Source organism: Scatophagus argus, chromosome 14 (assembly GCF_020382885.2).
Source record: "Scatophagus argus isolate fScaArg1 chromosome 14, fScaArg1.pri, whole genome shotgun sequence".
Classification (NCBI taxonomy): domain Eukaryota; kingdom Metazoa; phylum Chordata; class Actinopteri; family Scatophagidae; genus Scatophagus; species Scatophagus argus.
The window spans coordinates 20,646,740-20,671,624 of NC_058506.1; the positions used below are offsets into that span (position 1 = coordinate 20,646,740).

At 44.4% G+C, this 24,885-nt stretch overlaps 1 protein-coding gene across 4 annotated transcripts in view; it reads left to right on the forward strand.

The window, feature by feature from the left end:
• The first annotated feature begins 16,495 nt into the window (after positions 1–16,495).
• The window catches only part of gria4b (glutamate receptor, ionotropic, AMPA 4b), a 93,661-nt gene continuing 85,271 nt past the window's right edge, over positions 16,496–24,885 (forward strand). For all 4 annotated transcript variants that reach the window (XR_006845192.1, XM_046410433.1, XM_046410434.1 and 1 more), the window contains exons 1-2: positions 16,496–17,718; positions 22,031–22,189. Coding sequence is in view for 3 of the 4 variants with exons in the window: in XM_046410433.1 (XP_046266389.1) it covers positions 17,628–17,718; positions 22,031–22,189 (250 nt within the window). In the remaining variant the exon portion in view is untranslated. The remainder of the gene's footprint in view (positions 17,719–22,030; positions 22,190–24,885) is intronic.

Below are 24,885 nucleotides of genomic sequence, written 5' to 3' on the forward strand. Positions count from 1 at the left end.
CTTAAGTCTTATGGAGGAGTCTTGAGAACTGACTTCCTGTTCAGTGTCCCTCTGCCTGCTGTGCTCAGATTATAGAAATTAGAGATCCTCCATATTTTTTAAACTTATCTTTCCTTTCTTTGTGGCAGGAATCAAACAGAAGCCTTATGGCGAGCCAGCTTTGGCCTGCGAGCCTCGGGTTTGGACAGCCCTGCTTTGAGAAGCCTGATAAAGCTGAAAAATGTTCAAATGCTGACGACTCGTTGAAAGGAAGTGAGTCCTGCAGCCTGGACTCCGACAGGTGAGTGTAACAAACCAGACGCCCGATTAATAAGTTGGAATCGTGCATTTCCGAAAACCATGGCTACGCTAAGGTTGTACGTTTCTATCATTTCAATATGTCGTATCGTATCGTATTACGTTCACATCACAGGCATGTGAGCTCACCTTCTTCTAACGCTAACCGTGTGGTTATTGTGCCTAAACCTCAACCACAGCTCTGTCACAAAATACGAAGTCATTTTGAACTTTGCAGTGCTGCTGTTGCGTGGTTTTTCCAGACTGATGCGAGAGCGTCGACTCTGATCCGCACGTGTCGAGAGTTTGGGGATGGGCGGGTTGCAGGTCATTTTACAGCACAGATTACCAGCAATCACCTCCGACAGCAGAGCGATATTCACAAGTCAATCACGACGCTGGACTTTAACGCGAGAGACTGCTGTTTCTATCACACCTGATCGTTCCATAACCTGAAGTGCTCGTTACTGTAACCATGACGAATGTCTCCTAATCTTGACGATGCTGTCCTGCCTGTAGTGGTTTGAGGTCAGAAAACACTGCTGCCTGTCGTTCTGGACAATTAAATGATGATTTGTCGAACTGAGCTTCACTAACTCTCTCATCCTTCGTGTTGCGCTGCTTTGAGTTGATTGTCCGAGAGGGTTTTCAACTCCGAATGCGCCGATTCTAAGTGAGGACTGACTGTAGCAGATGAGGATCAGCATGGCGCCTGTCACGCAGCTCACACCAGGATTCATTAAGCAGCCACATGCAGCACAAATGTTGTACAGAGTGTACAGATGCACAGAGATGGATGGCTGAGCCTGTAGTGGCCTGTTATTAGCTCAGCCTTTTAACATAGAACCACAGTTACAATATTTACTGTTGTTGCTCGCTTCCCTTATTGTTTACGCTTTAATTATAGAGCTGTCTCAGCTGATTGCAGTGCTAAAATGTGAGACCTGTGATTAGAAAAGCTGTTCTTACATACACCATTTAATTAGAATTACTGAATTGAGAAAATAGCCTGAGTCTCAGTTTATTTCCTGTGAGCTGCAGCAGGAAATGAATAAAACATTTAAAACATTGACTTTATGGTAGTTAAACGGCCTGTTTGCTTGACACCCCCCCTCCCCTTCGTGAACTCCGCCCCCCGACACACACACACACACACACACGCGCACACACACACACACACACACACTCACTCACACTCTCACACTCATGCCAAAGATCAGCAGAAACCCAAAGGACCACTGGGAACACAAGCGCAGACGTTTAAGTATAACAGCACTTTTTTTCCCCCACGCGTGCGCTGCAGAGCGCCATTAGTCACCGTTAGTCAAATTGGCAGGCACAAACATTTAACACTGCATTTGAATAATTAAATAAAGTACCATTATTTCTCTCTACATTAGGAATCCAGTGCCCGTCTGCTGCTGTTTGGTGCTCAGCAGCATGCGGCTCAGCTCTGTGTAATGGGACTAACAACTCCGATAAACCTAAACTGGAAGTGTAATGAGAAACAATTCATCACGCAGTACAGCCAGCCTGTCATACAGGCTAATCTATTGACCACAGCAGTGTTGTATCTCTCGTTCTTTTGGGAAACGTATTGCTTTCCTTGTGAGAATAATGATACCCGCTTCTCTGTTTGTGCAGGACTGACAGATATGCTACAGGATGCTCTGTCTGTTCGAACCTGCAAAATATGTTTATGGTGTCAAACTCAAAATGTAACCCACACTGAAGTGTGGCAGCTCCACTATGACTGAGATTTTTGCTCATTTACTTCCACAATATCATCCACTACAGGAGCAACACGATAAACAAAATGTACATGAAGTTGTTAGAAAAAAGGTGTTAAAGATTCCAGTTTTATTTGTGGCGTTAATGAAGTGACCTTCAGACGTTCCTGTTATTTTATTCCTCGCCTTGATTGTTTTATGTCACGCTGACTTTGGTTCATCTTTGCTTTTCAAATGTAATGCTTTGATATCACTCTTGTCGCGTATCTGAACTCATTTCAGTCACAATCGTGAAAAGAAACGAAATGAAACCTCTTGCTGGCAGCAGATGCACGTTGCAGGCCTTCAAGGCTTTGTTTTATGCGTCTCATCCAGGATGCACAAGGTATCCTTCAGCATCTGTGGACGACCCTCCGCTTAATGCGCCTCCCCCGTGTTGAAACAAAACCCTGGGACCCTCGTTCGTTTGAATAACCTGGTAAAACAGGACATCCTGTCTGATCATCTTACCGCTCGTGTTTCTCACCGTGTCTCGTGCTCATCTATTGCTACACCCTGGAATTATCTTTAAAACCCTGATGTGAACATGTACCAGATTTATCGCTACATATGAAAGCGTTGCCTACACACAGACCTTGATCTACGCCTCTCATAACCTTTCTCCTCCACCCCCTCAGCTCGCATCACGCCTGCTGCCAGTTTCTGTCCCCTTCCTCCATGTTCTCCCGGAGCGCCACCGAGCCTCCGGTGAAGATGTAGCAGCGTGATAGAGCAGAGAGAAACCACGGCAGGAAGAGAGGCGGGAGGAGCCTCTGATGCAAACGCAGTGACAGCAGCTTTAATCACAAGAGCGCAGGCATTTGTTCTGTCAGCAGAAAAGAGAGCATCACAGGGGAAGTTCCTGCCTCTGGGTACAGGACAGAGTGTGTGTGTGTGTGTGTGTGTTAAGGTGAGGAACACAGCAGTGAATGGCAGTCCAGACACCCATGCAGAGGGAGTCTCTCCTCTTCACCTCCCTCCCCACCCTCCTCCTCCTCCTCGTCCTCCGCCTGCCTCTCGTGCTTTTGGCACAATCGGCTGCAATCATTCATACCCGGTGGAGGATGCTGATGGATGCAGGTCGACCTCTGAGGCTCCCTGGCGGTGTCGCACACAGCAACAGAGAGGAGAAGGAGAAGAAGAGTGGGGCCTTGTCTTCGGTAGTAATGCATACCTGCAGGGTTCGCTGTGGCTGGCTTCCATTCAGCTGTAAAGATTAAGTTAAGGTTGGAGCCTTGCATCTGTTCGCTGATGTGGGGGGCTCACGTTGACTTTAAATCATATCTAAAAATGATGTGATTTGATTTTGATTGTGTAATTCTACCTTTCTACTGCATCTGCCAGTAACGTAGAAAATCTGACAATCGTGGTCGTACACTGTTGATCTAAACCGGACGCATTTTTAGCAGATACATTCAGACTGTTAATCGGACCTTTTGTGATCTCTCTTTTATGGGAATTTGAGGTCATGAGGAGGAAGACACGTCAGTGACAACAACAGACTGGAGGTTTAGGTTATCTTCTGCCTGGTGTCTCACTGTGTTTGTGAAAGTTTAAAAAGCTGAGGTTGGAGAGGAGCTTCTGTGAAAAGCTTCCAACGGATGTCAATACATTTCACTCAGAGCTACACCCATGGCTATCACCGATGGTGGCGGAAGAGAAAAGTCAGACGATCATCATTTGGTAGAAAACATCGTCTGTGAACAATGAAAACGTTGACCCGCTGATGGTGCTAGATTAATAGTCAGGTTCGAGGAGTTCGTCCTTTGAGGGACCAAGAATATCTGTACCAAATTTTGTGTTTTGTGTGCTGACACTCAAAACATCCTGTAGATGTTTTGAGTGTCAGCAGCAAAGCAGGTGTGTTGCACTGTGGGACGTAAGACTCCGAGGACACGAGGAAAGGTGTTAGCTTTCAAATATGTCAACATATTTACAAAAGTCACCAGTTTTTTTCTTTAACGGGTCAGTTTCTCTAGAGCCTCTAATGATCTGTGCTTTGTGAGTCACACACAGCCAAACAGCTGATAATGGTGGCTTTCGTTCTTTTCCGCCCACCTCTGCCGGTCAGAGCAGAGTTCAACACGGGAGCTTACAGAAGAGAGCGAAAAGCAGCCGCCCGTAGCTGTGGATTATTCTCACCGATGGTTAAGACCTTCTGCAGTGGCAGCAACCACATTGCAGGGTCATTTTCTATTCATGGGATGAGCGAAAGACGCAGACAAAGAGAATGGAAGAGGAGAAGGAAAACGATGAGAACGCTGAGCAGGATGAACTCCCCGCCGTCTTGCTAGTATTACAGTATGAGCAGCTGTGGAGTTTTGGCATCAGAATTACTCAAACTCACGAGGCTCAAACGGGCACTTTCAGATTCAGAGTTTCGTCGTCACCATCACAGCCCTTTGCATTTATTTCACTTACTTACCTTGGTCTAAATGCCTGGTTGAAGTTAAATAACTGTTAGCATGGGAAGGCCAGCCTCAGACTTTAGTACACCAGTATGAGTGTGCTGATGAGAGTACAGGCTGCAGTGGTGTGGAAAACAAATGAATTTCACCGCAGAAAATGTCATGTGTGTGAGATCAGTGAGGAGGCCAACCTGGTCGAGAGCTAAGCGTGTGTGTGTGTGTGTGTGTGTGTGTTATGGGGAGGTTGGCGGCACGAATAGGGTATTTATCATGAAACACCAGCACTGTTTTCTACTTACAAGACAGAGTAATCCAGCCTGGAGCAGCCACCTTGATTACAAATAACACACGGCAAAGCACAAGCATTCACATATGGCTTCAGTCGTCCACGTCCACACATACGCATGCACATTTGCTCAGAAAATATGTGTGTACACCATCCTGAGGGTATGAAAGCGGAGTGTGGTTGCAATGGGTTCCACTTGGTCTCTGCAGTGAGAGATGGCTGGTGGCTACAGGAAGCTGCCAGCCTGACACTGAAGAAACATACAAATGGGGCTAAGCTGCAGTGGAACTGTAACTTATATTTTCTGCAGTGCACTAATCGACTTCAGTTCTTGCTGTGTGGCCTGCAGGTTTACTGTTTTGAGCTCAGTGAGCCTCTGGGCACTTTGAGAAGGCACAGATCAATAACAGAATTATTACCTGAGGACACCGTTTTCTTTTTACTTTTTTTAATCGTGATGATGCTCACCTTCCTCCTGCAGCGACTTCTGAGCTCAACCCATCTTCGCTGACAATGAAGATGGGTAAGCATCAGCCAAAGGAGTTTGCAGAAACAGTGAGGGATGCTGCTTGAGGAGGTGCATATTAAATCGTTTCTGCAGAGAGGAAGAGCCACGCCACAAAAGTGTCTCCATTAAAATCGTTTAACGCACACCTCTGACGGCGTCCCCCGGTGGGAACCAGAGCCACTTGTCAAAGATTAAAAACATACTGCTCATTCATCTTCTCTGAGAGCATAATGGAATTTGGGCTTTTTTCGCTGCCTATGTAAAGGAGGACGGTCCCTTTGCAGCGTACTGCTTGACAAGCAGAGCGCACATGTACTGCAGCTGATGTGTCAAAGTTTGTCTTGCAGCACTTTTAATGAATTCCCAAGTCAAATAAACACGGTGTCGATAATACTCTGGGCTGATTTGCTATCTCGTCAGTGAGCTAGTCAAGGGAAAAATTGTCTCCTTATATCACTGCCTGCTGAAGAAGGTCGCGTCAGTCTGTCTGTATGTGCAACATTTCTCTACGACGAAATAATCTTAATTCAGGCAAAAAGCAAACCCGAGTCCATTTAGTTCGACTGAAACCTCCAGGAAATGAAGAATGGATTGTTTGTCTAAATCATTTATCAAGAAGAACTGCAAAATATGTGCTCAAATGTGAGGGTCTGCTGTTTTTGTCTGTAAACTGAATATCTTTGGGCGATGGAGCGTTCAGCTGAACGAATTTGTGATGAGCATTTTGCCCACTACGTTGTGCCATTTCATAGCCTAAAGAACAATTAGATTAGTCAAGGAAAATAATGTGTAACAAAAGTGATTGTTAGTCGCAGCCTCAGAGCATGATGTGTGCAGACAGGTGGCCGGTTGAAGGGGGGGGGGACACCTGAATAAATGAATTGTGAAACATAACAAATACAAAAGCTTCACCAGATCTCACTCTAGCTTGAACACCTGTGGGAGGTTTTGTTGGACGGCAGCATCCATCATTGACAACACACCACATGAGGGAATATCCTTTGAAAGGGCGGTGGGGCCTCGGAGGATCTACGGCAAGAAACACAACACGTTTTATTTTATCCTGACCCTTCTAATCATTCCCATAGGAACATTCGTGGTGCCTCATTTATATAAAATGGACTTAATAATCACTTCTGAGCATAAGCAGAGAACTGTATATAGGTAGTTATTTATAAGAGCTTACTGTGATGTGAGAATGATCTTATCTCTAAGCAAAGGTTAGACTTGACCGAAGTGGTTCTCCTGTTGGTTATGCAGAAGTAATGCAGTTTGGGATGCACGCGTGTTCAGGCCTGTGGTGAACTTTGCAGGAGATTTACAAACAATACTTACATTTGAAAATATAATTCTCTTTCTGGAAAGAAAATCCAACCAGCGAGCAGTTGTGCCTTGGTATAAGATGGGCCTAGTAGGCGTCCTTCATCCTTTATGACCGGGGAAATGAAGGCCACATTTCTCTAAAATGGGACGGGACACTGGGACACACTGGGTCTTCAGCCTTTGAAGGATGTACGCACACACACATACGGGATCTATCAACACGTAATGGACGTGAATGCATTCAAGACACTTCCTGTATTGTATCACCACCTTCATATCAAATTTCTTCAATCAATTAGTGGTACCACATTCAGCAAAAAACTTTACATCTATGTCTAAAGGTTTGTTTTCATCCTGAGACCTTTTACTGCAAAATATCAAAATAACAAAAATCAGATGAAGACTTTTCCCCCTCAGTGCTTTTCTAATAAGTGCTGCCCGATGCCCACATCACAAAATAATAAATGACAATAAAGGAAAGAAGGATTTGGTGACATGGTCTTGCCCATATGAAGGTGCCGCTCTGTGTAAAACCACGAGGGTCGAGCTTTTTGGGGGTGTAATATCCTTGTGAAGATTCCCTTCAGGGCAGCTTTATTCATTAGACTTTATTGCTAACATATTCAGCTTGCATTATGGGAATTCTAAATGGAACAAACAAAGCAGCCGTACGCAAAAATCGTTGTTTCCACCTGCCTTGTTGAGACAATAATTTGTCGGTTGAGTTTCAGTTGTGGGGCTGTGGGCTGCTGAGTGAACGACTGTGAACGACAGCGTTAAATAAGAATAATGCTGCATTCACATTACGGGAACGACTGCCTGAGCGAGTTCACGGCTCGAGGCGAGACCTTGAATCCATGTTTAAAATGTTTTCAAGCCATCCGGATGACAGATCTACTGTCAGGGTGTCCTCTGTGAGCACCGAGGGGTCCAGTGTGACTGAGGGTCCTTGCCTGTGGACGTTTATTAAAACCGGCTGTCTCAGGTGTTGTGCAGGATTACAAAGGATGAAGGACGTCCTCTGCATGTGGACCGTATGGACTGTCTCAAACTGTTTTCTGCTCTGCATATTTTGACTTCGTGTTGGCTCCCACACTTCCCTGCACCACATAGTGGACCTGCGACCAGTGGGATGGCCTCCTGGAGTTGTTCGCTCACGATGTTGCCATAGATATACCATCGATTTCTTTGTTCTTTCTTCAAATTTAATGTTTCACCCGTTCATGTGTTACTTAAAGCTAGTTTTGCCTTTCAAATGTCTTGCTGTCAAAGCTGGAAGATTATTGTTACGTTATTGTAACAATAAATATACAAAAGATAAGCCTTACACTAACTTGTTATCCTATTTGGTTCTTTGATTTCCTCATAAACAAAACAAAAAAAAACATGGATTTATTTTAAAATCAATTTAATTTCCAAATTACCTGAGCCTCTCTGCAGTCTTTCTCTGTACCTGCAGAAGTATCCTCTGGGCTGTGAGTACCCTCAGGTGGGAATCAGCAACATAGCAATATATTTTGAAATCCCCAAATCTAGCAATCAATAATATATCACAGCTGTGATGACAAACCAGCAGAAAAAGCTGAGGCAATCTGTAGTAAAATACATGAAGATCTGTGAAGCAGGTTACCATCTGAAGGATACTGCCCCAAATCAAACAAATGGCTTCTTTTTTTTTCTTTTCGTGAGTCCATAGATCGAAGGCTTCCCAAAGCGGACCCAGAATTAATTTTGATGAAAAACGTTCAGTTGGATTAATGTGAGATGTTTGAACTTGTTTGAACACCTCCAGGTGTTTCCTTGCTGACCCCAGTGCAGAGGATAATTCAGGATGTAAATGAGACTCATCAGGCTCATATGAACACCAGCTTGTTCCCAGCTTGTGTTTATACTGTGTTTCGAGTGATACTGAGGGTTGTTCAGCACTTTCAGGACTTGTTGCACCTGTGGCACAGATCCTGATTTGGAAATCTGGGATGGACCAGATGATGGAGGAGGTGCTGCTGACTCTAACATGGAGGCAGGAATGGCTGCCCCCCCGTGAAGCATCCTGTGAGTCACAGCTTGCCTCGCTGAGCGTTTACTCAGGGGTTTGCTGCGGGGCTTCGTATCCTCTCTGGCTTTTCTTGTCGCTTCCTATCGCCTTCATTTTCCTCCCGCTTTCTGCACCCCTCCTTCCCTCCTTGCATACTTGCCTCCTTGCCTGTCCTGGTGCTCGGGCTACTTATTGTCTGGGACCAGTGCAGTCAAATCAGCCACTGTCTTTAATTCTTTTCTTATTTTCGCCCCATTTACCGCCTGGCTGTGAAAATCAATAATGCGCCTTCGCCAGACCTCAGCCATTTAATTTGACATTTGATCCATTCGTGGTTTATTTATGTGGAGTAGATACAAATGAATTCTTTCTCCCCCCCTCCGCTCTGTACTGCTCTTTGTCCTCTTTGCTCTGGAGGTGAGGCCGTCTCCAGTGGAAGTGGGCTTATGTAAACCTCCTTGATACACCATGTAGCAATGCCCACAGGAGCCCATTTGCAGTGATTGGTGACGCTACTGAGTCATTGCCGGGGCTGTGGTCTAAATCCCCATCTCAGGTTGCATGACTAATATCTTGCATGAGTAGTCACATGCATCCCGCGCTACATACAAAGCAAGGCAATTGGCAATTTAGATGGGGCCTCATGTGGTTACAGCGTCTCTGTTAGTTAAAATTAAGTCACCACCTCGTTTTGTAATCTGGATGACTCAGTCGGGGTTACGATGGTGTCAGCTTGTTTGTGCTTCGGTCCCGGAAATGTTTTATTACATATAGCGGAGGGAAAAAGGTCAGTCAAGACCAAAAGAGAAAAGAAAGCGGTCCTCCTCTTCAACTTTGCTTCTGTATTCCCTGCATGACATAACAACACAGCGATATGATGTGAATTCTGAGACATAAATAATGTGTCTTCAATACAGATTGGATTATGTGGCCTGCATAGACTGGATTTAATGACAAACCGTGCGTGTGGTGTTTTCTGTTCCTGTTCTGCCACATCAAAACATTCAGGTCAAAGGGGAGGTTAAAGCAGCTGAAGCCGTTTGGTTACGCTCAGTAAATATTTCCTGTGTACATTTTATGGAAATCCGAAAGACGTTTTGTAATTTAATGATCTCTGCTGATGGTTTGCTCCTTTGTTGGGATGCACCAGAAAATGACCTTCAGGCAGAAACAGCCCATGAGAGGAGAGAAACGTGTTGGGACAGGATGCTGCCTCACAAACCTGGTCTGTCCAGAACCCTGAACAAGTTGTCTTTGTTGTCTTTGGATTTTAGGCAAATATCAATACGAGACGTGAAGCCGTTTATTAATTTTGCCGTCACGTTTTTGCATGTAGCCTAGAGAAACCAGATACCAGGGAGGACTTCTGATCTGTTTGGTAGATGTGGGCCCTGAGACACATTCGTGACAACAATAAACCTCTAAAACTCTAACTCAAGCAACATGCATTCAAATGACGTTTACAAGTAGTTTGGAAAATCTCTGAATAAGGATGTAAACTCAACAGGCGTTTCAACATTTGAAATGTTTTGTTGTTTTGCAGTTTTCAATCATACTGGATCAATCATACTATTAACGGAATAGAAACTTTGTAAAAAAGAAAAAAAAATCAGCTTATATTATGTTATATTTTACTATATCATCAGTCTAACCAGTCAATGCATGAAAAAATAATTTTACAATCAGTGAGCACTGTAGTTTTGTTTTTAAATTTATTACTGGACACAAATATTTAGTGAATTTAGTCAAAGCAACCCAAAACATGACTCAAAGAAGTGGAATGAATAGATTAGACCAAGTCTTCTCCGGTGGAAATTGAATTTCATGTGGGGGATAATCACAGAGGATGGCAACGTTGGTCTTCCTCGTGACCTTCCTCTCCGTATCGCTGGCTTGACTGATGAGGATTAATATGTCGGGGGTCATTTTTTAATAAGCCTTTTATTTTATTTATTCTTTTATTTTGTCTGTTGCCACCAAAAACCCGAAAAGCTTTTGTCTGCTTCTTCCAGATGAACAATTTGACCCGGTGACACACAGCGTAAAAGACATGCATGTGTGTGTGTGTGTGTTGCATTTGACCTCACAAAAAGTATGATTGTTTTTTCAGGTTAACTTCTGTTCAGTACGTCATTTCAGCCAGGATTTGTTCAAAGCTGACTTGACATGATGTGCTGTGTGGAAACAGGAGTGAGTTAATGAGGACGTGTTTGGCTGAAGCAGCTGGTGTGCTGGTAGCTGCAGTCAGTCAGAAGATACGCGTGTTAATATTTTGGTTATATGTCCGTTACTTCTGTTGCTATGTGCAGTCTTCCTGTCTTTGAAGTCCTACTGATGCTTCAAAATTAACTATTGCTATTAAAATTAAATTTAACTTTACATGTTAACAGTTTACCAGATAATGAACAAAATTTGATTTCCTGTTTGGCTGCTGTTCCTCATATTCTCCAGTCAGTCCCGTCCATTCGCGGCGCCATTTTGCACTGCAGTCGCCTGAGTGAGTTTGAGTCCAGTGAGGCGCGCTTACTTAAGCAAGGCACGTTTGTGATAGAAATGCACCGTTTCATCATGAAATGCCCTCATCAAGAGGAAGCAGAAACTGGTGACAATGAGAAAGTGGAAGCAGGTCTGAAGCCAGCTGGGGGAGACCACCTGCGAGCTCCTCCGGTGCTCCTCCGGTGCTGTAGGTGACGTCTGCCAGTCGGCCCCCATGGCTGAAGGACTCTGCTGCTGACACATTCTGTCATTAGACATGCGGCTCATGTACTTCCTGCGGTCACTGCGAGCAGACGTTTCTCTGTTTTTTCCTCCAGTTTTCCAGACTTGATTGTTTCCTGTCTCTGCAGTGGACAGCAGGTGCACAATACTTAAAACTGACTTTGCCTTTTTAATTCGTGATTATTCACTGATTACCAAGTTCACAGCCATACAAAACAATCATTCTGACTAGCCAGAGCAAGACAAAATATTATTACATTTTATGTTGTTATTGCCTGATGATATATTTATATGTTTATATACACTGATATAGAAACTATTGGCTGGTTTGAAATTTTTTCCGTTTGCAGACCTTGGACACTGAATCTGGATAAATAAAAAATAAAAACATACATAATTAGACATACTTACAAGCGTCAGATTTGTTCAGAAGACATCTGTCGAACAGAAGGCTTTAAATATACAGAAAATCTATAGAACTGCATTGTATTTGAATTATTACGTTGCTGACTTCATGTACTTAACGGTGGACGTAACCGGACTGGATGAAGGACGACCTTTAAGTTCTGTTTAATCCAAACTCAAAGTGCAGACCCCCCCAAGTTCAGCTTCATTAAATTAACTCTGAGAATTAACTCTGAGTGACTTTTCAGGGGTCTCGTCACAGCTCCTCTTGATAACAAATAAAAGTTGGGATTATAGCCGCTCGGCAGGCAGACGCTCCACCCTAAATGCTTCTCCTGAGTGGTTTAATATGCATGTAAGGTCCCATTCAGACTGGTTTGGCAGACAGTTTTGTTGATAGCTGGAGTTGGAGTGACTTTTATAAGCTCATCCTTTTCTTTTGCCACCTTTGTTTTCTTCTATTTTCATACGTGAAATTTCAAAACTGGTGTCAAGAGCTGGAAATTAAATTATCAAGTCCACTGAAAGGAGGGTGTGTGAGTCCTGTTGAGCTGCAAACTTGATATTATTTATTTTTACATACACACACACACACACACACACACACACACACACACACACACATATGCACGCATGTCATGTAGAGAACATCAGTGTGTGTGTGCGCACGGGATTCCCCAACAGCGGTTGAACAACTACTCTCAGTCACCCCTGATGTGAGCAGGAAAAACCTACTGCAGGCATCCCATCTGCTCAACTCCAGAGTTATGGCAGAGATCCATCACACACACACACACACTTCATTCATAAAGTCGGTCAGATTCAGACCCTCATCCACTGGGAGCAGACTGTTAGAGAAGCTCCTCTGAAGTCCAGTTAAACATACTGTGTCATTTAGAGCCGTCGTCCAGTCACTCTGCTGTGTCAGCTGTTCAGATTCAAACTGAAACACGGCTTGAAATGATCTGCAGTCCCGAGCCTGCAAACATATTCCACAATATGAAAACAACGTGAGCGTGTAAAAATATTTGTAAACGGTTTGTCTGAAGTCACTGCCTCAGCCTCTCTGCTCACAAACACTCGCTGTACGCCACAGTGAACAGTAAATTGAGGTTTAGGACACTTTAAAGGAGCAATACGTAGAGATTTTAGTTTGATACATTCAAAAATTAACCAAAATTATCAACAGAATGTGAAGAAATACCAGTCATGGCTCCCTCAGAATGTTTGCATGAGGTATTTCCCTCAGCAGTCATGAAAAAGCAGCGTAAATTGCAAATAATGTAAAATAAATCTCTTAAAAGTCCTCGCCGATTGGCTCTAAATCGACACTGTTGTGTTTCAGCTGCGGCGCCTCCTGTTGTGATGCCGTTTGTGCTTCTTTGTCCTTCAGCTGTTGTTGATTTCACCAACATGGATTTGTGCTTCGTGGTCGTCTCGTGTGTTTGTTTTCAGTCCACGTTGCCTCATTTTTGTGCAATGAAGACAAAATCTTAAATACTTAAAGAAAACATAAACCGCTGCAATCTCACATGTCCTGCTGGAGCCTTTGTAGTTTAATTACGTTTTTGGCGAGCAGTGCTGCGGCCCTCCTGATGCCTCCTCGTTAAAACGCGCTGAGTTACGACGGGAGGAAAGAACAACGAAGTGGAGGCGAAAGACTTAACCGCCGGTGAGACTGATGCAAACGGCTGACATACATCACGCTGATGTCTCATCTATATGATGTCGTCTCGCGCTCGAAACGCTGCACCTCAGTGGAGCTGCTGCAGAGAGATGTTTCTGCCATCCATTATCCAAAGGATCACTGTGTGTGTGTGTGTGTGTGTGTGTGTGTGTGTTTTACATTTTCTGGTGTTTTTTAATGAGCGTCACTGATTCTGGCACAGCATTATAGAGACCTGAGTCCTACCTGTAGTCCACCAAACAGATCCTAAAGTCTGCTTGGATTTTGTTGAAATCAGCGTGGACCTTCACAATCTGCACAGACAACTGCATCACCACTTAACAGAAACCCTAAATTTGATAATCAAAGAGAAAGCAGATGAGGTGTTCACTTCCAATTTTGCTTCTTAAAGGAAATTGTCACAAGGCCTTCATCCCTTTTTGCGCAGTAGTTCTTGCAGGCAGAGATATCTCCAACAGCTGGGCTCAGATGCACAACTCAGACATTTTTTAACTGCCTAATTTGCACTTGAAAGATTTCTTGTTTCGGGGGAGCACAAGAATATCCCAACATTTAACGCAATACTCTGTTTTCCTTGAGGCATTTTCCCATTCATTATACACTATGCAGACAAAAGTATTGGGACACCTGACCTTTACACCAACAGGGACTTTAATGACTTTGCATTCTAAACACACAGACAGCTTTGCAGCTTCCACTCTTCTGTGAAGGCTTTCCACAACATGTTGGAGTGTTTCCATTTGTGAGGTCACACACTGATGTTGGACCAAAAGGCCTGGCTCACAATCTCCGTTCCAGTTCATCCCAAAGGTGTTGGATGGGGTTGAGGTCAGGGCTCTGTGTGGGCCAGTCAAGTTCTTCCACACCAAACTCATCCAACCATGTCTTTATGGAGCTTTGCTTTGTGCACTGGGCCACAGTCATGCTGGAATAGAAAAGGGCCTTCAACAAACTGTTGCCACAAAGTTGGAAGCATAGCATTGTCCAAAATGTCTTGGTGTGCTGAAGCATTAAGATTTCCCTTCACTGGAATTCAGAGGCCGAGCCCAACACCTGAGAAACAGCCCCACACCACACCTGAATTCAGTCATAAAGAGGTGCGTCCCAATGCTTTTGTTCAAATCATGTACATGTGCTGGTCAGTTACTGCAGACTGTCAGAGGTCTCTATAGCCTCGCTGTGGCTCTGCATTGCACTGCACAGCGTGTCGCCGGTATGTGTGTGTGCTCAAGACAGCAAACAGCAAAAACATGTGTTGTTTCAGTGTTTTTCACAATTTCAGGTAGCAGAAACATCATCTTCCTTTATTTTGTTTCAGTCAAGGCTGATGAATCAGGGAGGCAAAGGAAGAACAGGAAGTGTAGACGTATACAGACCCTGGTTAGGCTTTTAAATCCACGTTGAAACCGTTAAATAAGCTGACAGAGTGTGTGTGACTGTGTAGGCTGTGGTGTGAACACATATGTGAGAAGGCAATCCGGAGAGTTGAATTTCCTTGAATGAATTTTCCTTTCGGTGACTTCGTCGTGAGGTTGCCAGGTTTGATGGCGGCACATAAAGTCTGGGAGGATGTTTAAACCCACAAGTTCTCATCTTTTCGTTTCTGCTTGCGTACAGATTAAACACACGGGACGCAGCCTGTTGACTGGTGAGCTTTAGAGGTGTTGGTAGGTGCTGTTTTAAAAGCTTTGAGCAGAACTGGCGGGTTTTATAGTCATCCTCAGTAACTCAGAGGCTTTCAGCAGCGCAGTCAGCTCCACCTGATGTCGAAAACAAACCTTGACGCCGTTCTTGATTTTGTTATCTGGAGGGCCGAAGCCAATCAGCTGCGTTTGTTTTAATGCATTTCTTTTTTAATTTGACGTAAACACACGTCAAAAGCTGCTTTTAACTCTCGATTCATCAGATGTCCTCTGGAGATGAACTGACTTATTGTGCAGCTTTATGCTTTTCGCTCATCATCTTTAAGTGCTGCTAAAGTAAATTCTTTCAAAGAGATGAAAGTTCGATGCAGATTTCAGCAGCCGCCATCAGGAAGCGAATGAGCTGCCTAACAGTCCATAGACCACTTCTGCCTTTTGCAGATTCTGTGCACAGTGAGAAACCACTTTCTGCTCTGTGGCAACTTTATGAAAACCAAAACTTAGCTCGAAAAGCTGTGTTTTTTGTTGTTGTTGTTTGTTTGTTTGTTTGTTTTGCATACCTGCTGAAGAGTTAGACAAATAATGACTTTGTGATAACGTATTGACAGACTGATGAGCGTTTTCACTGGAATCAAATCAGTTTCTCTAAACGTCGGCAGCATTTTCTCACAGGGTGTAAATAAAATGAATCTTTATTGATCAGACTGTTGGCAGTCACTAAATATAATTGGATTTAGAAAGGAAAAAAAAAAGAAAAAACACGAGCAGGGAAGTTCGGTCTTGACCTTTGGAGAATTACACCAAGGTGCTGTTCCCGCCGCCTGTCCTCGGGTGGTGGAGGTGGCTCGGGTGGCGGCGGATGTCGGTTGGCTGTGGTTGCTGGAAATCAGTTTTAAACAGGAAAACAAGTGTGCTCAAGTGTAACCTGCCTAAGAGCTTCAACCGATGGAGAAGCGGAAATTTCCTGCCGTTTGTGAGAGTAGAATTAACTTTTAAAATCTCAAATGTCCATATGGCTTCCTTTATTCTTTTTGTGGTTAAAGGCTGGATGTTTCATTACTGCTCAGAGGATGCACATTCACTTGTTTTAACTGCATTTCTGGAGACAAATTGATTCTACTCAGCGAAATTACCCACGTAAAGGAGCAGTGCTACAGTGGTTTTATTTTTAGCCAAGTTCACTGATACAGACAGGATGGACAGAATGATAGAAACACCCATCAAAACTCCAAAGCAAACATTATATCACCTTCATTAGGCTGCATTAGTTTCAGCCAGGTAGAAAATCTGACAGATTTGTTTTCACAGTAAAAATGATACCAGGGGCCACAACAATGAAATAAACAAACAAACCAAAATATGAACACATCCTTTAAGTGGTTGGGAATCATTGGTTTTCTTGGACGGAGCGTCTGGTGGCCGTTGGAGGAACTGCAGCCTCCGGTGGAGCGACGCGCTGATGTCAAATTAATGACCTCCGACACGGCGGATGTGAAGATTTTATCTGCTTTTTGCTTTGTTTTGTTTTAATTAATTAATCCCGTAGAAACATCGAGATGGTCTCACAACTTTGTGTGCAGATACAAACGATGCTGCCGCTCTGCTCCATGAGTGCGTCCTCGGTACGTTTTTGCGCGCAATTTAACAATTTATCACTCCGACCAGCACAGCTATAAGTCAGAGCTGTTTCGTTTATTAATTTATGTGGTGTGGCAGCGTTTCTGTACGCGCACCAGGAACCCACAGAGGCTCCCTGCTACCACGCTGAAAAATGCGTCTAAATAACCCAGCGTGAAGCCATTTTAATCCTGCAGAAAGAGAGGCAAAACAGAAGTTCACGGACGACAAACACTGTAGATTGCAGCTTGTTCATTATAATCCTATCAATTGGGGCAATTAACGCGTTTTTAAACGGCACCTTAAAAAGGCTGCGTGCGGGATTCATTGGAGCGTGAGGAGGGCAGTGAGAACGGGGCTGATGCCGGAGCGCAGAGTAAAGAAAAGCTTTCTGTGATCATTTGTCCCGCTGAAAACAGACCTCCTGCCAGCCGTCAGCCGTCAGTCATCAGCGCCAGGTTTCGCTGTGTGTCCTCGCATCAGCGGCTCTGGAAGTTTTGGTGTTAAACGAGCTGCGGGGACTTTTTCTTCCCGCGGACTGACTGACGCCCCTCCTGCCTGCCCCGCTCGGGCCAAAAGCGCATGTGTGTTATTGCTGTGATGTGAGTTGAGCCGCATCCAGACGCACTGGCCGCCGCTGGCTGATGCCCCCCCTCCTCATCCTCCTCCTCCTCCACCTCCTCCTCCACCTCCCCTCATCTTGGTGGTGTTGTGCGCAAAATCTCCAGCGCCGGACGGACGGACGCAGTTTGACGGTACAAACGAGCGGCTCTGCGGGGGGATAACCAAGAGAGAAAAAAGCCATCCAAAGCAGACATGGATATTTAACGGACGTTTGATTCGTTTTTTTTTAATCTCTTTATTTTTTTTGTTACCCCGTGATGTTGCTTTTGCCCCGGGGGTGTTAATTAAACCTGCTCGATGTCTCTCATCAGTTTATAACCGTAACAAAATGAGGATTTCTTCTCGAGACTGGTTTCTGTTGATGTTCTCTGGCTTTTGGGGACTGACCATGGGTGCTTTCCCGAGCAGCGTTCAGATCGGTGAGTGTGAGCCTTTCGTGTTGATTCTAATGATGTGAATGGATCCGTGGACGTCCTGCCATTGAAGCACCTCAGCGCTGCTCACACTGGAGATTGTTGATGTTCTCCCCGATGTCTCTTCTGTCTCTTCTCTGAAATATCCCATGCAGACGCGTTTTTTTAAGCTGTGCATGTTTAATACACACACGCGCGCGCAAACACACACACACACCCCTAATGCGCTTTGTATCTGCAGGCGAGAGTGTGTATCCCAGTGCACTCCGCCACTGCAGCAGATCAGAGAAGCAAAGTGTGTGTGTGTGTGTGTGTGTGTGTGTGTGTGTGTGTGTGTGTGTGTATTCCCTATGCAGGCTGCCTGTGCATTGACTGCTGTTAACACTCGTAGACCCTGGTCCTGGCGCTGCAATCCCCCCCCCAACGCCACGATCCCAAAGGCGTCACAGCTCCATCGCTTCCTCTTTCACACGTTTTTTTCTTTTTTGGTTTAAAAAAAAAAAAAAAAATTCAATATTTGCTTTTAACAACTTGACAGTGTTGTGTCGTGGGAGGAAATAAAGATGATGGATTCGCCGCTCGCATTTCACTTCACAGGCAGATTGACTTGGTTGATTTAAAGGCAGGGAATGAAAAGAAGGGCAAACGGTGACCTCCAGTTGTTGATCATCACAACCCTCCCCAAAAAAATCAATTATCAGTAAAGGAGTCATTCGAGCCTTTTTGGTCTGTAAGCATCCGGCAGCCTCACAGATGAACTGAAGAAGGCGTTAAAGCTTCTTCTCTGAGATGAAACATTTGCTCTAATGGTTTTTGTGCTTTGACCCGCCGCTGCACCCCTGACTGTAGCCGAGTTGAGGCCCATCAGAACCAGTTGGCTGATAGAAAATGACAAGCTGTTCAAATGATTCTCCTTGTCCTTTTATATCGACGTGATACTCGAATCCCAGGCCCCTCCAGCGAGGTCAGAGGTCAGGGTCTGTTTGAGAACAGCGCCCCTGTAAGTGAGGATGCTCAGGCTGGGTGGGGGTTTAAACCTGCTTTGTCATAGTGCTCGACATTCAGGAAATTTGTGATTTAAAGTAGAAGTGTTTTTGTATGTGATTCACAAACTGCTTTTTCAGACACGGGTTGCCCAATATTTTCCACTTCTTAACATCATTTTGGCTAACAGCACTGCTGCCACTGGTAGCAAACATTGTTGTCCATGTGATGCCTGCGTTTGTTTCCCTCCTCAGACTTCATTCAACACTTTACAGCAGCCACCACAGGGCTCCATCAGAGGGCAAACATGTCGGCGATCAACACTCAGTCAGTTTCAAATGATTGTCACTGAAAAGTCAACACTCATTAACTGAGGGAAGCCTGCTGTGTACACATGCATGCAACACAGAAACAAATACAAACATGTACAAATACAGGCATGATGGGAAACTGCCACGGCCTGCTGAGAATTACAGATCCCACTTTTTTCATTCGGTTGCTCCACCATCTTTCTTTTTTTAAAAAAAAAAACGTGCCTGCAGCCTGTCCCAGCATGCATTTCATGGAGGGCAAACAACAAGTCAATCCATTACATCCTAAAAAACAAAAACGGAAAATTACTCTTGGAATTATCATAAAGATGACCAAGATTCTGCATGTATTTAAGTAAACCAGGATTTTGAAGGCTGATATTCCAGGCACCACTACAGCTTGAAGTTTCCTTTGAGAGTCTCGAAGCTCTTGTCACTTCAGAAGAAGATCCTAACATCATCTGCTGTGCCGAGATGTGAACTCACTTAAAGCTGTGACTCTTCACATGTTATTGGCTGAGGTGAAACTGATGTGGCCAGAAACACAAATTAAATCACCACACTTGGAGACCCCATTCACACCTGGTATTAACATGTGAGGTGGACCTCAGGTGTAAATGCACACTGAATTGGCAAGATCACGTCTGGAGGTTTGCTCTCACTGAAAATGGATCTCAGTAAATGCAGTTTGTAGACTGTGACCACAATCTGTAGAAGGAAAAAAAATTGGTCCAATTAGTCGAAAGTTTTACCACCTTCCTGCTGTGTGAAGCAGGCTATTAAAAAGCTGCAGAGTCCCCAGGCTCTGCAGGGGAAAGATGGAACCCATGCAGCAGCATCACCTCTTCAGACTCTTGAGAGGCCACTGTGATGATGGGCAAAACAAGGGTGATGTGACCAGCAGGGTTAGCGGAGCGAGCTGTGCGCTGGCGTGCTTCACCACTGGCTCTCGTTGCCTTCTCACAGTTAGTAGCATTAGCTTTGTTAGCAAGGCTATCGAAAAGTAGCCTGCAGTAACCACTGGCTGTTTCCACCTGTCACGTGACCCTCACTTTGCACGTCTTAGCAGCCCCTCGAGACGATCCTGCACTGCTTCTCTTGACCTGAGATAGCAGAAAAGTCGGCCAAGCCTGCTGGCCTAATTTGCATGTGGAGATCAGATCACCATGGGAGCAGAACTGAAATAACGAGAACACTTAGAATACCAGGTGTCAATCCAAAGGCCTGTGATCCAGATAACAGATACCAGGTGGAAATGGGTTAAAAAAACAAACAGGCTCAACCCTCTTTCCTTGACATGATTCCAGTGAAGGGAAATCTTAATGCTTCAGCACACCAAGACATTTTGGACAATGCTATGCTTCCAACTTTGTGGCAACAGTTTGTTGAAGGCTCTTTTCTATTCCAGCATGACTGTGCCCCAGTGCACAAAGCAAAGCTCCATAAAGACATGGTTGGATGAGTCCTGACCTCAGCCCCATCCAACACCTTTGGGATGAACTGGAACGGAGATTGTGAGCCAGGCCTTTTGGTCCAACATCAGTGTGTGACCTCACAAATGCTCTACGAGAGTGGAAACTGTTATAAGACGGGACCAACTCTATATTAATGTCTGTGTATTTAGAATACGATGTGATGTGTGTGATGGTTGAGTGGAAACGTAATCACACATGTTGCACTTGAGTTGCAACTTGTTGGTTGTGGAGGATGGCTGGCGTACTGAGTGCAGGACTCCAGAAATACCAATAACCACAATCTGAGTCCTGGCTCCAGTCTATGGCTAAGTTTAGGCGACAGAAGCACTTTGGATAATATGATGTTCACACCATTTTTGTTTTTTATTTATTTATTTTTTTTTTAGTGAACAAGTGTGAGTCAATGGGACATGAACCCTTCATGATGGAAATTTTATGAAAATCATTACAGCTCTGGTGCATTTTGTAAGCACTACTATCATTATGCAGAAAGATGGAGGGGATTTACATGAGTGGGCGTAAAATATTCTAAAGTTTACCTTTGGAGAGGTCATCCGTAAAAAGAACACACTGGCATTTCGCTTTAAATGACATTTATTCTGTCTCATCTCTAGGAATATAGCCTGAAGTCTAGATTTTCAAATGTGAAACAAACCGCTGCTAACCGAAAACACTGCTGACATTTGCACATCCATGAACAGTGCGGCTGAGATCTTCGGACACGAACGAGGTCGTGAAAAGAAAAAGAAAAACCCTCCCGTGCCAAACCGATTGTCGACTCCAGAGTCACTCTTGCCTGAAAACCTCAATTGAAAAATGTGTGTTGATCCGGCAGGATTGTTGATGAATTATAGATCACTCTTTCCCGTTTGCATTAATATGAAACAAAAGGTGATTTACATGCTAATCAGACTGTGTCCTCAGAAAGCGTCGTGGTGCTTTCTGTTCTGTTGGATTCAAACTGTCAGCAATAGGACACTGACAAAGTGGTTTAGCAGAACAATTTTGGCCTTTTTATTACACACCTTCCAATCAATTGTGTCCACCTCCAACATGATGGAGGTTCCTGTCCAACCACGGCTACATGAACAGTCTGTGCAGCCCAGATAAACATCTGGTTTCATCAGGATACAGTGTGAATGGCCCTGAAACTGAGATCAAAATAAAAACTTTAAACCCTTTTCTTAACTTTCTGACAAACGCCTGCCACATTATAAGAAACAACTGAATTTACTGAATCTATTAAAAGCTAAAGTAACTCAACTGAATGAAGAAAATCCACTCTGGATCCGAACTGAAACCAAACTGAGCTGAAGAGAAATATTAAAGCAAAATGAAGATGAAAACTAATAAAAAATTCGTAATACCTCTGGCGTGGCCCTCGGCGTTTGAGAACCTCCAGTCACGGACTGGTGAGACCCTGTAGGCGGTGGTGAGATTGTTTTAGCAGTTTTCTGCCTTCTGCTCGCCTCGTGATCTCCGTCTGCAGGAAGGTGCTCCTCATCACACCTGTGCTCCTCACACCTGTGCTTCTCCCTCTGTGTTCAGGCGGTCTGTTCATCAGAAACACGGATCAGGAGTACACCGCCTTCCGCTTGGCGATCTTCCTGCACAACACGAGCCCGAACGCCTCGGAAGCCCCCTTCAACCTGGTGCCTCACGTGGACAACATCGAGACGGCCAACAGCTTCGCCGTCACCAACGCCTGTAAGTCAGCCGCCTGGTGTTGTGTTAGTGCGCTGTGGGGTTTGTGATCACTGTGAAACGTTATAGTGTGTCATGTGAGGGAACCAGACGAGGGTCTTATGAAGATACATGGACAATATTGGCTTTTTATTAAAGGATAATTCAGTTTTATTATGACTGAGCTCTTAATTTCACCAATAACACTGTACTCAGCATGTTAAAGGGACAGTTCAACCCTATTAAGGAGCTGGAGAAATGTATCTGAGCTACTTCTTTAAGTGCTGACGTTTAGTTTAAGGCAACACAAGTGCTTTAAACAAACATCCAGGTTAGTCAAACTCACCTGGAAAAGAAAACGAACGGTAAAGTTCCCATCTGAACAGTCTGTTGTGAACACCCACTGAGCCCCTCTTCTCCTCTCTCAGTTCACACGTCCCCGATTCCGTTCTGCACATTTGATCTTATTGAATGACAAAAAGGACCCGTGAATACAAAAGAAACATTTGCAGATTCCCACTCACACTGTGGTTTGTTTAAACCAGCTGTGTGTCACACCTCTTTTAGACGAGTGGAAAGGACTTTCGCAGAGGGATACACCTGTCCACACTCGCAGCTCCTTCACCTATTTTTAGTGATTTTGACATGTTGCCAGATTTCAACGGTAATTGTGGCGATGCCATCATAATGGATCCAAAGACCCAAGACTGCAATAAGCTGGAGTTATCCATCAAAATCTGGGTTCTCTCCAGCTCTGCTCAGATGAATATGATCATAATTAGTCAAACTCGGACATGACACACATTTAAATGTTATGTTGCTATCCTGCCAGTGACTCAGCTCACTGTGTGTGTGTGTGTGTGTTCGAATGCACACGTGTGTGATGTGTGTGTGTGTACAGCTGTGTCTGTGTCTGCTTCACATCTGATGTGAGTGCAGCCGCACTTGCTAAAGGGGACAGCAGCTGTAAACACACAAACAGCAATCACACACTCCGCTGTGGTTAGATCTGCTAACAGTAGAAGGCAGTGATTTTTTAGCGAGGATCCCGGGGGAAACATCCTCTTTCTTTCCTGCTTTCTGTGTGTGCGTGTGCGTGTGTGTGTGTGTGTGTGTGTGTGTGTGTGTGTGCAGAAGGTGGGGGTTCTGCCAAAGACCATAAAACACTGCAGCCTGATGTCTTCTGCTATCTATAGTGTGATCTGGTGTTAGAAAAATCAATGGCTAAATTAAGCAGAGAATGAAGTGCTGTTATGTTTGTTTGGTAATTGCAGAGGGGGTGTTGTGTGTGTGTGTGTGAGAGTGAGTGTGATGACCGCAGACAGATATCAGAAAATGTTCTCATTCTGTAATTTTTTAAAAGTCTCACATTTTGGTAAATTAGCACTGTTGAAAGTGTGCAGATTAACTACGAGTAGTTCCTGTTTGCAGTGTACTTATGGATGCACAGACAAACATCACTGGATTGCTCTGATACTGAAGAAAACGTAAAACGTGATGATTCGGTCATGTGTTATGCTAAATGGATTTATGGACTTTCGTACAGACATCGGACACCATCATATTATCTTTGCTTTTCTCTGGCTTCTCTCATCGGGAACCTTGAAACTGTGCTGACGTGAGCATTCAGTCCACATGCTTTCATGGCTAATGCTGATGTATACGTATTAATAACCCCTAAAATAAAATGGCAGTAGATGAAGCCGTGTTGGTCTCTGCGGGACATACGAGTACGCAGATGCAATAATGGGATTATAAGCACAAGGAACAAAATTCAAAATGAGCAATTAAAACAATTTCAGGATGACATGTACTGTATATGCACATATTAATGTGCAGCTTACAGTTGCAGTAAAGTAGACTGTGAGAAACAGCATAAATATTAATGTGATCTTAGTTTAAATACACTGATATATTCACTACAAGGAAACCTATAAATCACTATAATGAGCCACATGCAATTCTACCAAGTACTTCAGTATTTGTTACTTAAAACATTCTTTACAATTTGCGTTGAAGTAGCGTCTCTCCTGAAACCCGGGCTGCACAATTTAAAGCGTTTATCTCGGTCATCCTTTAGCTTTTGCTTGCATTTCTCTTGCGAGGTGACTCCATCCTCAAAACAGGCATTTTGTGTTAGCCGGTCAATACAGACACAGACATGAGGCAGCGAGACAGGAAGCGGCTGTTAGAGGAGCTCTCATTGGCTGAGAGCAGCGGTCGTCCTGCAGTGAAGGGACAGGTGGCCGTAAACTGTATGTTTCCGGGAACAGAAGAAACTATGGGATTTTTCACCTCTCGTCTAATGGCTGCACAGTCACAGGAAGTGAGTCTGCAGCACATTGATTGGCCAAGCCAAATCAGAGCAGAATTACATGAGCCAATCAATGGCTCCGATAGCTCAGGGCCAGCGGGGGGAATCTGAGATCGAACCGCATCGCTCGTTTTCACCCCCCACGTTTTGCATTTCCCAGTGTCTTTATTTCCTTTTTTCCTCTTCTCAGCTCCCGTTTCACTCCACTGTCAGCGTCCCTGAGATAATGGTTATGAATAGGCAGCGTTGCCGTGTGACATTTAAGGGCATAGCGTACATTTGGGAAGGGGAGATGAGAGAGGGAGCTAATTTGTGAAGAGAGATTAGGCCATTCAGATGCTCTGCGTGCTGCTGTCAGGAAGCCTGATGGGGATAATTGGTGGGAGGACGGGGACAAATGTTGTTG